A 14,041-nucleotide genomic window follows, 5' to 3' on the forward strand; every position below is an offset into this window, starting at 1 on the left:
AAAAACTATGAAATGAGTATGTTTTGATTTAAGAGTAACATTTCACATTGAACAAAATACTTATTATACCAGCTGAACACACGCATAATCGTTATCATTCAGTAAAAAAGGAATACTAACATTATCTACATATGTATGTACATATGTAAGTAGAGAAAGTACTATTATTTTAAAATTAGTCTAAATCAAATAAAAGTCTTAAAAGTTATTAAAAGCTTCATTAATCACAGTGACTGTATATAAAAAAAGAAATGTGAACAAACGTGGTTAAATGAGAAACATATGCAAATGGAACCCGATTTGAAGCAAAATTATACCAGTTGAAAGATAAGTTGTATTACTATGCAATATTATTTGGAAAAAGCGGTGAAATATTTGTTTAAATTTTTATGTATAGAAAACATATTATTATATTTTAACACGACCATTTATACCATTTCATCATCATATTATTACTAATAATAGTATATGATATGTCATTATCCAAGCAGCTCAATTTTTCTCTATAATGAATAACAAAGACCAAAATGAAAAAAGCTGCTTTGAAAGTTGATTCGGTAATTTTTTTTTTATATTTAAAATGGTATAATAAATGAAACATTTATCGTGGTTGATCATTAATAAAATGTATTCATTTTTTTTCCCATATAGTGGTTTATAGTGGTACTTAATGATACATTCATCATAACCTTCAACTTATTCGAAATAAGATTCAACTCAGAAGGAAATTTCGTTATTTCCAGGCTCGTATGAAACTGGTATAAACTGGATGAAATTAAATTTATTACTTTTGGGCTCTATTTTATTAGTTAACGTCAAAAATGTTGCAATAAATTCGCCGGTCCTGCACTTATTGTGAACTGGTATAAACTTAAAATAGTTTTTTTACTACCTTATTGCACTAAAAATTATTTTTTCTGTTAACATAAATTCCTTTACAGTCCCATTTATTAGTTTTCGTATTTCTATGAAACTGGTATAAACTAGCATAAACTCCAGATATTATTTTATTATAATTTTGTTATAATTTATATCCCAAAATATTGCTAATCTTTATTTTAGTGAAATGTGAGCACTTATTGTGAACTGGTATAAATTGGAATTAGTTTTAAATTTTAAAAACACACCAAATTCTCTCTGTTAAAATGCTAGATATTTGAAAAAATGCATGTTTGAATTTTTGAGTTTCTACGAAACTGGTATAAACTAGTAAACATTCAAATTTTATTTATTTACGAGCTTGTGATAATTAGTAATTGATTATTGCAATTATGGAACTGGTATAATTCGGCAAAGTAATCAATATTTTATGTTTCCTTAAAAATTAACAGGAAATTTTTTTGTTTAAAATCAATATACATACATATATGGTGTACTATATATGTATGTATGCATATCTGAAAACTTATATCATTCGTATACTATATGTATGGCCACTTAGTCGAAGAAGCTATCAGATAGCCGTAAAATTTCATAGAAATTAATATAAATAGAATAAAACACGTGTCAGTAATTAATTTAAAAATTTTTGTGTGTTTATCACATTGCATATACAATATATGTCTGTATGTATGTATATTTATATGCAAAAAATGAATGTACATATAACAATATACTTAATAAGTGATAAGAAGCATATTTTAATACAGATTTTTTTATAGAGAAATCTACAAAGTTAACGGCGCCAAATACAATTACAACCATTTATTAATATATCTTTTTACTACAGAAATATAGCATATAAACAACAATAATTGTGATAAAGTTGGAATGGATTTTCTTATGAAAAAAGTTGTTGCTGTCACAAGCGCTTACACTCGCATAAGCACGCTTAAGTAATCAAGTCGTGTTCGGCCGTATAATTATACGGAACTAAATATGTAATTCATGCATCTCCAAGCTGTCTCGCACAAAGACTCTTCTGCCAACTTCCAACATACCCGATTTTTGAACCTCACCAAATTTATGTGGCAAAGCGTAGCGTAGTTTCGGCCAGAATCTCGTATCACCCCATTCTAAGTATGTATTCAATTTCATGTAGGCCAGCAATTCGTTATCCAGATGCGTCAAATCCGTAAGCTCGCCGTACTTAATAATAATTATGCGCGCGCGTCCTTCATTCAAGGCGCACTGATGCGCGGTGCGAAACTCCAAGCGCGCCCAGTCTGATTCGATGAAATGCTGTGAAAGCACAATAATTGTGCGACACGATTGCTCCACCGACTCCATTATTTGCTCGGGTATATAAACACCAGCCAGCCAATTTCGTTCGTGTGTGCATATGCGAAAACGTGTACCACCCTGCTCCAATCCCGGTATCAACACGGTATTGACAAAGTGTTGGTCTTGATGCGCATACGAGATGAAGGCATCGAAAGTTTTATGCTTATCCAGCTCATGCTCCTTGATGCAACACAAAAATATGTTGTGGCCGAAGAACCAAATTTTCACCGTTAACTTGTATTTGTAAAAGAGCGCAACAAGCACCAGTATAAGTACTGAAGAGCTAAACACGCCAATAAGCGGCGCATACAAGCTGGCATACTGAAAGGGCATCTTACATATTTCTTCAAAGCGCGCATTCAGTAAAGTGACATTAGCAAAATTTGCACACATTAAACTGCTGGCATCGGGTATGCGCGCGCGCTGTAAGTGCACCGCACGCAACAGCTCCTCCGACTCGCAATCGCATAACCACGGATTGTCACCGAGATATAAGGCCTGTAATGTTGCGCTCTCATTTAGGTATGCGCGCAGAAAGTCAGCGCCCAGACGCTCCAGCTGATTGTCGCGCACATCCAACGTTGTCAGATTGGGCGGCAAGTGAGTTGACTGCAGCGCGACAAGCCGATTGTGCGCGGCGTAGATGTGTGTTACATCCACGTAACCGGGCGTTGTATTCACAGGTAGCTCGTAGAAATTGTTGCGCTCGATGTAAAGCGCGCTACTGTTGAGCGCGAACTGCGCAGCATGTGGCAGTTGTGTGATGCCCTCAAGACGCGCGTTTGTGCAATTCACAACAAGCGCTTGTGTGGCATAGTCACACTCACAGCCCGCAGGACAAAAGCTCGGCGCCCAAGGACACAACTGACTGCGCTGCAACTCTTTGAGTGGCTTCTGCGCTAACCCCGCTGGCGTTGTACAACTCCAGTCAACATCTTTCGTTAGAAAATCGCTGTTATACAACCAAGCTAGTTGGCAATCACAATGCAAGCGATTGTAGTTTAAATTGCGCTGACACCGGCCAGTGGTGCTCGGCGGTCGCTTGGCAGCGTAAATAGTTTTAATTTTATTGCGCGAGAGATCCAGCTCGTAAGGGCAAGCCAAGCCGTCAGCGCCACTAATCCAGTCGAAATTGAAGTGCGTAAGCTGATTTCGACGTAAACTAATAATGGTAATATTAAGTTCGCGTTCATTATAAGCGCCGCGCTCAATGGTCACATACTCGGTGAACTCGGGCAGCGTTGCTGGATCTCTTATATCGCTGCGTGTTAACAGCGTACGATTGCTGTATACGCCGGTACCCCAAATGCTGCTGAGCTTATTATTATCCAAATCGAGTTTGTAGAGATAGTGTAGAGAGTGCAACGCGGCTATAATATTTGTAGGCGTGTAGAAACGATTTTCAGCTAAGTTTAATTTCCATAACAGAGGCGTATGCGCGAATAAGCGCGGCGGCAGTGCGCTCAACGCATTCATACTCAAGTCCAGTATGACCAACTTTTGTTGCGCAACGAATAAATCTTCGGGTAAATTTTGCAGATCGTTCAAACTCAAACTCAAATGGTTCAATTCGTGCAGTGTATTGAAAATTGTTGGCTCCAGCGTTGTGAGTTGATTCGCATCTAGCAGCAGACTCCTCAATGCATTACAATCACGAAAATGTGCGCCCGTTAAATTTCGTGCCGATGTTCGTTGCGAATTCGGCTTTTCGTAATAGCCCATCGCAGCGTTATACACGTAAAAAGAGAGTATTTCCAAAGTTTCAAGTTTATGAAAGAGTTCCACGGGTAAAGTGATCGCTGGCGCGTCACTGACAACTAACAACTCCAACTCTCTTATTTCCTTAAGTTCGTGAAACAGTTGCACCGGCATGCTGGGTTCCGCATTCGACGTTGTTATATTAAACACTAACAACAACAAGCCGTTTGTATGTGAAAAGAAACGCTCAGGTACTGTAACATCTTCAGTAAATGACACATGACCAATGTAAGTGACGTTCGGGCGACGCAGCATAGTCGGCAGTTGTTGACAATTGGTCAGCTCGTAATAGGTATCGTTATGTACGAATTCGTGAGTCACTTCACTTAACAGCGCGTCTATATTATGAGTCGCGCCTTCGCAGTCCATCGTAATCTTGTCTTCTACAAAATTCCAGGAAATTGTGAGCGTCACCGCACCATTGCGGTCGCTCAAATAGCAATTGATTAGTTCTTTTTTGCACTGACACTTGTTTTGGTAGCAGCTTTTGAAGGCGCTTTCGGGTCCATTTGGCTTCGGCTGCAGCTTCGTTAGCAACGTCGGCTTTGGTGCTGCCAAATTGGTGTACACTGCGTTGACGCATAGGAGATATAGTAAAAGCTGCAGTACCAAGCGTTGCTTATAAGTTACTTGATGAAACATTCTAAGGCGTGTTTGTAAATACTTTAAGACATCGGCACAGCTTAGCAGCACTTAACCTCAATGTCGAGTGAATGCTGAAAAGAGCAAGTAAATAGCTAAATATTAAAGTGCTTCATGATAGATTCTAAGTTGTAAGGGCTCGTAGCGCTCTTTACAAGCTTACATTCGGGCCAAGGTCTTGGCTTAATTGTTGGTTCCATGCATAAAGCTCCAAAAGCTCCAGCTCGGCCTCCCAATTGTTGATGCAGTGTCTTCCCTTTCTATCACTTTCTGTTCTGTTTTTTTATTAAGCTTTTATCTACTTAATTTCGTTTGAACTGAATGCTGTTATGAATTTAAGTATAGCATAAACGTATTATAATGAGTAAATAAATAAGTCTTGGACAAAGGTAACTGCAATGAAAAGTTAATTAGCTCTAGTTATAACACTGCGATCAAATTGAAAGCTGAATTTTCAGTTTATACATAGCGTGCTTTTCGAATCAGTAAATTTGTTTTCTGTAACTGTTCCTGCCATCTATGCTAAATTTCACGTCAAAATGTTTATTAGTATTTGAGATACGCGTCGTTTTGTGAGGCTCTAAAAGTAAAAGTAAATTCTTCGAATTTTGCTATGTCTGAATTTGTCGAACACAGGAGTGCGAGATCATTTCGTCACATTTTCAACTAATATCATGCCGCAACCACCGCCTTCGCCTGATTTATCTTCGTGGAACTTCTGGTTATTCAGCAAATTCACGTTACCACTCCGAGGACACCGTTGTGACTCAATTGATGATATAAAAACTGAATCGAAAAAGGCTCTGATAGCCATCACGCGGGAGGGTATTACTTTGAAGGAGTTGAAATGGACAAAATTCACCTTTCAATTTGATCATATTGGTACTACACAATAAAACCAAAACTTCTAACCGATTTGACCTTAAGGGTGTATTCTAGTCTAGAGACTTCTTCAACAATTAATAAAAAACAAGCATTAGATATTTTAACTATTCGTTTTTTTATCATTTGTTTATTAAACTTAGAAAAGTATACAAAATAAATTTCAAAAAAAAAAAATTTTTTTTTTTCATCGTGTTATGCGTCCTTGAAGAAAAGAGGGGAAAAAAGAGGGGGGGTCCGCGTCCTCATCATGATTTCTACCCTTGTCGTCATCTGAAAATGAAAACAATGGCAGATTCTTAATGGGAACGAATGTAGCTATGTCATGAAGCATGACGCAAAACTAAAAAAAAATGTGTTCATTAAATGGCGGCTACTCAAAAAAAAAAAAAAAAAAAAAAAAAAAAAAAAAAAAAAAAAAAAAAAAAAAAAAAAACGGGTCGATTTTTTCACAAATTTTTCAATTTTGTCGATTTTTTAAAAAACATTACGAATTTCAAATTTTTATTTTTTGTTGCTTCTAGCGATACAGATTTTTTTTAAAGAACATTCGTGCCAAAATTTCAAATAAATCGACTATTTAGAACTTGAGATATTGTGGCTAACGCATCAAAAAAAGAAGTTTTGAGAAAAATGCTTTTAAAGTTTTACGTTAAGTTTGGGGCAGCGTAATAGATATATAGATGTTCGCTCAACCGGTCTAGTAGCCACGTCACTAAAATGGCTATAACTTTGATAATAATTTGAGTTTTGAAAACTCCTTTTAGGAAGATATTTTTGAGCAAAACTATCGAATTATGAAAAAAAAATGTTTAGATTTTTTTAAATTTGTAGATTTGAATCGTATTCTAGATTCTTAATGGTTTGAAAGCAACAGCCTAACGTTAAAAGGTAAGACTTAACAACAGCGCACCAGTCGATTCCTTTTCTTTCGCAATTTGGCACCAATTCGAGATACCAAGTGCAGGCAGGGCATTCTTTACCTGGTGCTCAAAACGAAGTGCAGGTCTTCCTCTTCCTCTGCTTTCCCTGTCAGGGAACTTTACTTCTCAGTTGTCTACTCAGTTAAAAGTAGCACCTTTAGGCAATAGTTATTCTACAATTCTTGTGAAAGTTTTCTGAAGCACAAGCAATGCTGTACACCCATATAAAACATTCTGAGATCTGCAAAAAGGCAGCTCCTTTTCGTGCTGTCAATAGCAGCTTAGAAATCGATAAAGAGGTGGTGTGTGTCACTCCTCTTCACACTTAAATTCCAATCGTCGGAATAAAGGCCATGTGTAGAAACTTACGCAAGTGAGGGAAGCTCTCTGAGCGCCATTCACTTGGGAGGATCCAGAAAAGTTTCTTTTACATATGGCTCAAGCAGCTTATGACTTCCGGTCCAAGTGTCCTCTGGGTAGCCAAAGCACACCCTTTTGAAGGCGACCTAAAGTGAGAAGGCGTACCATCTCTACCCGGGGTACGCTGGGTTTGGGATTCGGCACGTAAAAACACTACTAATAAAACGAAGAAAACAGCTTAGGTTGAGATACTCAATTTTGAGACTTATTATGGTATCTTAAAGCAGTTCCCGGCCCCTATTTATTGTTCATAATCATTGAAGAAGTCAAAAAAATAATTAATATAAATAATTAAATCTAAATATCCCCGAAATAGTACTTCTTTTGGCGTTAGAAGAAGTTAATTGAGTTCGATTAACTATCGCAAGGCAGTACTCGACCACAATTTTATAATATTTTTTAAATTCTTTTATAAAGCAGTCAGGCTCATTCAAACATCGAAAAAAGTATCAAAAGTACAGCGCTTGGGTGAAAGCGTTTCGCCCTACCTCTTTACATGAGTAGATATTCTTGGACATCAACTTCAGCCTTTTAAAACTGCTCTTGAGTGTCACAGACTTCTCTAACTTCGAATTGACTGCAGTAAGTGGATGTCTGTCTGTTTGCTTCTCTAATTTCAAATCGGTCTGCAGCAGGCACATTTCTGTCGGTTTGGTTAACGTACTTCGATCGAGTAGCCGTACTTTGTTAAAGAAATGCTTGATCTCGCTCTGTTATTCTACCATTAATAAGAAACTTGATAAGCTTTATAAAAGATACCGCCTTTTAAATAATATCTAAATAATTTACTAGTGTACTGTAGAGAGAAATCTATATTCGCCAAAATTTGAAACAAAAAAAAAACCTTTTTGATTTAAAATTCCACAAGTCTAGTAAGCTTTTATTTATTTTCATAAGCCGTAAGTATTTTGTGGCAAAAATAAGATTTGAGTATCGTCATGCGATCACACATTTATTTGCTAATCGCCATTTGATTCAACTCCACTTGTCCACGCACGTAAACTCTTTCGCCCACCTCGAGCATACCGGCTTTCCTGCCTTCGCCCCTAAGGTGCGGCATGGCGTACCGCAGTTTCTGCCAGAAGCGCGGATCCTCCGACTCCAGATAGGTGTTCATACGCAAATAAGCCTGCAATTCGCTGTCAAGCCCCGCCATATCGCCCACCTCACCGTACTTAATAATAATGATGCGTGCACGCCGTTCGTTTACAGCAAACTGATGCGCCGTCTTAAATTCCATGCGCGCCCAAAGCGATGCAACAAAATCCTGCGATAGCACAATGATGGTGCGACGCGATTGCGCAACCGACTCGACAATTTGCTCTGGTATGTAAGCGCCGGCAAGCCAGTTGCGTTCGTGTGTGCATATGCGAAAGTAAGGTGCCGTTTTCTCGAGCCCAGGTACGAGCACCTGGTTTACATAGTCCGACTGCTCGTGCGCATATGAGATGAAGGCATCGAAAGTTTTGTTACAGTCCATTTCGTCAATGCTGCAACAGGCAATGTTCACATTATGCGCATGCAACCAAACTTTTAGCTCCAACTCATACTTGTAGTACAGTGCAATGCAAGTCAAGAGTGTGAGTATTGTTAGAAAAGCAGCAATGAGCTGTGTGATTAAAGCCCAACTGTTAGTAGGTGTTACACAAATATCCGTGAAAGTTACATTCGCGAGCGTTATATTCGGAAGATTGGCGCAAAACAATTCTTCGATATCAGGTATGCGACTATGATGTACGCGCAGCGTGTATAGGAAGAGCTCTGTGGCACAATCGCACAGCCACGGATTGTCGGAGAGATAAAGCGCTGTAAGCGTAGCGCTGTCGTTTAGATAAGCGCGCAGAAAGTTCTCACCCAAGCGCTGCAGCTGATTCGTGCGCAGGTCTAAGACGCGCAGCGTATGTGGCAAATGTGTCGGTAGCAGGGTATTTAGGCGGTTGTGCGCCGCATACAGGCGCGTCACATTCGCATAGCCGAAAGTGGCGTTCGATGGCAACTCCCGAAATTGATTGCGCGTGAGGTTGAGCGTAGTCTCCACCAGCGACAACTGTTCGGGCCGCGGTAGCTGACTAAGTGCTTGTAGCGCTGCCGCGCTGCAATCGATTAGCAGCGCATTCAATTGCCGCGTACAACGGCATTTCAATGGACACCAGGCGGGTGACCAGTCACAAAGCGCGTCTCTATGCAAATTACGCAAATCGCTACCATATAAGCGCTCCGGCGTTGCGCACTGCCACTGAACGCCAATTACAAGCATATTCGTATTGTAGATCCAAGCTAATTCACAATCGCACACAAGCGGATTATACAACAAGTGCACTTCTTGCCGACAGGTTGCTTTTGTCGGTGACAGGAGCGCATGTACGTGGCTTATGTTATTTATTGCGAGATCAATATAGTAAGGGCAGCTGATGCCTGCCGCCGCAATCCAGTCCAACGAAAAGTATGTGAGTTGGTTAGCTCTCAGCACCACCTCCGTATAGTTAAGCGGCTCAAGTTCACGCAAGACCGCGATGTACTTAACCATGCGCTCAAAGTTGGTCAGCGATTGCGCATCTGTAATATTGGCGCGTGTGAAAAGCGTGTGATTGCTGTAGATACCTGTACCCCAAACCGTCTGTAAGCCATTGTAGCCCAAATTGATTTTGCGCAAAAAGTTAAGCGCATGCACATTTTCAATAATACTTGTTGGCACACTGAATCTATTGTGCGCGAGTAAGAGCTCCCAGAGCAGCGGCGTATTGTCAAATAAGCCTTTGGGTAATGCGCTTAAGTGATTCTCCGATATATCTAGTACGAGCAGTTTACGCTGCATACGTAACAAATCCGGCGGCAGCTCCTCTAAGTCATTCAGTCGTAAGCTCAACCTTCTCAACTCTGGTAGTGTGCTGAAGAGTTTGGCAGGTAGTGCCGTCATATGATTTGCTTCTAAATTCAATTGCTTTAGTGCGCGCAGATCGCGAAAATGCGCGCTTTGAGTGTCGCGTACGTTTGTTTGCAGCGCTATGAGCTCTATGGAAAGTGTTTCCAATTTGTACAGTGTGTGCAAAAGTTCGACGGGATAGCGTACTTCCGGATACGGAGTGTAAAGCTGCAAAACCAAATGTTGTAAATTCGTTAAATTATGCAACAATTGCGGCGGCAACGGGTTCTTGACATAATTGAAATGCACTGGCAAAGTCAGCGCTTGCAAAACTGGCGTTTGATTGAAAAATCTCGGCGGCGTTTCCAAATATTGATCGAATTCCACAATACCTTCGTATGTTACATGCGACTGCTGCAGTATAGCGGGGTATTCCAAGCAGTTTTTCAAATAGTATTGCAATGGCTCTTCAAATATTATTGGTGGCATCATATTTAGCACCACATTTAAATCCTCAGGTTCATATATGCAAGTTATATTTAAATCGTACGCAGTGAGCACATCTGTTTGGGCGTTCCATACGCGCACTCTGGATTCTACATTGACTAAGCTGAATCTTCCTTTTAAGCGGCATTCGAAATTAGCACTAGTGCATTCACACATTTCACTATTGCAGATTTGCGGCTGCGTTGGCAATTCGAGTTTGGCACCGGCCAAGCCTGACGGCGTTGCCAATGCGTATAGTGTTATGAGACGTATACAATTATGCCACATTTTCTTTTCATCATTCAACATATCGTGGAGATGCCTGATTAAGTGACCAGAAGATGTCTAATATTAGTACAGCTAGAATATCTTGAAGTTTACCACTGATAGAATCGTGTGATTGGATTCAACCTTAAAAATATGTACTGCAAAGTTTGTCACATTGCTTCCATTTTACTCTGCAGTTAACATTTTGAGCAGGTAATTAAAATTTAGGAATGGTGGCAACCCTGCATTCAGTTGCAAACGGAAATTTTACATTTATTATTATACTGGTTATATAAAAATCATTTTTGGCAACAATTAATTTGTATAACTGAAAAAATTAAGCAGTTGGCAACCCTGTAAAGAAATATTTTAGACTGAAATCTTCGCCGAAAGATCAATTATTGTTTAAATGTTATTTGCTATAAGATCTGCAAAATTGAAAACAGGTGGCAACCCTTAAAAATATTTTAGACTGTAATCTTCTCGAAATAACATTATCTTGAAAAAATTAAAAAAAAAAACGAAACGAAAAATTATATAGAATTTTTTCATCAATTAAGCAATTAAAATTTGGGAATGGTGGCAACCCTGTATTTAGTTTCAAACAGAAATTTTACGTTTATTATTAAATTTGCTTTATAATAATAATTTTTTGGTAACAATTAATTCTCTATAAGATTTGGCTAACTGAAAAAAAACAAACAGGTGGCAACGCCCCCAAAAATATTTTAGACTGTAATCTTTCTCGAAATATCGTCAGTTAAAAAAAATACAAATAAAAACAAAATGAATTAAAAAAATTCTAGCAAGGTGGCAAGGGTGTTCAAGTATATTTTGCACTTTTCAAATGCTTAAAGTGTTTATGAAGACTTTTTAAATTATTAAACTGTTCAGTTTGTTAAATGAATATTATTTAGTTATATTAACTAATTTTAATAAAAATATCAGCGGCAACTCTATTTGAAAATATGTTGACTATAAGACTTCATGCACCTCTTCATCGTGATATGTTTATTACAATATGTTTATTCTATGTACATATATTGTTAATTTACTAAAAAAAAAATTGAACAAGAAATGTCAAGCATGCTGCCAGACTTCTGCAAAGATTTTTGAAGAGAAGCACATTGCCATATTATACCCGTTTTACTTTTTCAAAAAATATTTTGCACTAATGTACGACTATCTCATTTTAAGTTCATAAAAAGCTGACTTTCATATTTCATTCGTTATTCTTATAAATTGCATGATAAGAATCCAAACAGGTGGCAACTCTTTTGAAAAAAATTTTTGCCAGGAAATTATTTTCAACCGCTTCAACTGTGGCCACATTTTGTATTTTCTAATTTTATTTAAATTGTTTTTAAGATTGAAAGCTCTTAATTTTGTATTAAAATCGTTTAATAAAATTTTTTGAAATGTGGCTAAATTCTAACAGGGGGTATTCCCGCGAACCATACAAAAGTATATTCACTTCGGCTTAACGGAAGCGTAACGGAAGCGTAACGGAAACTCTATATCCATATAGTACGAACGTGACGGAATTTTGTTGCGTAACGCAATTTCGTTGCAGTTGAGTTTGGCCAGTTCCACTGATGCGAAATTATGCTTTTGCACAATTTTTGGACTAGTTCCATATAAGTGACTATAGCTTATGTTTATTGATACATATGTAAGTGCATATGTATATTCAAATAAGTATTTAAATATTTTTTTTTAATTTTTTAGGAATTTACAAAGCCACAACTCAAAAAAGGTAATTTTAAAATGTTTACATAATTTGAAAAGTTTCTTGTATATCCAACTACTGCTTTCTTCAATAACCATTAGCATTTATTTGTCTCTCTTTATATTTTATATGTAAGTATGTATACGCGCACTTCTTAAATTGGCTAAATTGAATTGTTTTCTTTAAATTGCACAGAATAGCAACCTGTTGCACACTCGTTCACACTTCAATGCAATTTTCACACTTCAACACTCAATTTACGACTGTTCGCACATTACCCATCACCTCGCTTTGGCAACATACAATAGCAATAGCTACTGTATTGATAAAATATACCTACAAATTTACACATATATTATATATACCCAGAAATATACACATACGATTTGTATCTAATAATAGTGCAAAGCACTGTTTGAAAATGATTGCGGAATTTCCACGTAAAAACTGGTATACTCATTTATTAAATAATGAATGCATTCAAAGAAGATGTAATATACACCCACAGTGTTGAGGAGAATAATGGAATTGCTTACCATACTATTAAAGTAACTGTCCGATTGGAAATATGCCGAATGCTTTTCGTAAGATACTTTATTTTTTTCTATTTCCGGCCAACAGATTATAATATACACACTTTAAGTGGTAGGTGGCAACTCCATACCAAATACATTTTTAATAAACGCGCACAGAACTTTCAGAATGATTTCTTAAAGTCGTTGTATTTAGCGGAACTGTTCTGATAAATGTTTAAACTTTCAAAAGGTGGCAACTCTGTGCGCATTTTGTTAAGTGGCAACTCTATTTCGAAGTTTTACAAGGTGGAAACTCTGTTAATATTTTTTATTAGGGAAATAAATGTTTTTCTATATGCTTATAAAACTTCAATTTTTTGGAAAAATTGCATGGTTGTTAAATTGATTGGTTAGTGAAAAGTGGCAACGCTGTCTAAAATCAAATACTGCTTAACGGCTACCCAAATGTTTAAGGATGACTTACTAAACGGTTTTATATTTAGCAACAAAAGCACTTAAAGGGTATATTATATTATAAGTGCACGCTTTTTTTTAATTTTCAGTGGCAACTCTATTCCCAGATTGGTTAGTATTGCAAACAGCCTTCAGAGCTCCAACCAAATCTGTTGGCATACATGTTTTGTATTTCATTCACTAAATTTTTTTAGTCAGGTGGCAACTCTCTCTTTTTAAATGTATCAAATACATATGATGTATATTATTAAAACTAAAGACAATTTACTCGGCAGATTTTTTAAATGCCGCATGCTTAGCGCACTTTTGATATTGTATTATGTTAATTTCTCAATATCTGGCAACTCTATCCAAAATTATGTGCACTCTAAATATTAATAAGTTAAATAATTAGGTGGAAATTTTAAAAACTCCAACTAAAACTATTAGCATATATTTTGTGTGATTTTGTTTCTTTTCCGATAGGTGGCAACTCTATTTTATACAATTTCTAAGTTGCTAGCTACCAAGCTATTTCTTGGAGGGTTTTCTTGAGATTGATATATTTTATTAGCTCGTAAAACATATACATATACATAATAACTGTTTTAGTCAACTGATTTTTGGATGAGTGGCAACACTGTTCGCAAAACATCTCCACATATTATATAATATAAATCACTTACATTTAATAAATTTAAAAAAACGCCAACTTTCTCTTCGCATACATTTTGTTGTATTTTGTCAGGTTAATTTTTTTCGGTGGGTGGCAACTCTATTTTGTACAATTTCCAAATTGTTACCTAACCAAATTTTTTTCGGAAGGTCTTCTGAGAAATTTGATACTATCCCACCTCTTATAATAAATAAATGTGATGCA

At 37.1% G+C, this 14,041-nt stretch overlaps 2 protein-coding genes across 2 annotated transcripts; both read right to left on the reverse strand.

Moving 5' to 3' along the window:
* Positions 1–1,770: 1,770 nt before the first annotated feature.
* Positions 1,771–4,623, reverse strand: LOC108972365 (protein toll-like). Its single transcript, XM_018938918.1, has one exon. It carries the CDS (start codon positions 4,621–4,623, stop codon positions 1,873–1,875), a length of 2,751 nt encoding a protein of 916 aa, XP_018794463.1. The 3' UTR covers positions 1,771–1,872.
* A 3,177-nt stretch (positions 4,624–7,800) lies between these two features.
* Positions 7,801–10,506, reverse strand: LOC108972366 (protein toll-like). Its single transcript, XM_018938919.1, has one exon. The coding sequence runs from the start codon at positions 10,504–10,506 to the stop codon at positions 7,801–7,803; it is 2,706 nt and encodes a 901-aa protein (XP_018794464.1).
* Between the last annotated feature and the right edge of the window lie 3,535 nt (positions 10,507–14,041).

This window comes from Bactrocera latifrons, unplaced genomic scaffold (genome assembly GCF_001853355.1).
Source record: "Bactrocera latifrons isolate USDA-ARS-PBARC rearing strain unplaced genomic scaffold, ASM185335v1 scaffold_4, whole genome shotgun sequence".
Taxonomy (NCBI): Eukaryota; Metazoa; Arthropoda; class Insecta; order Diptera; family Tephritidae; genus Bactrocera; species Bactrocera latifrons.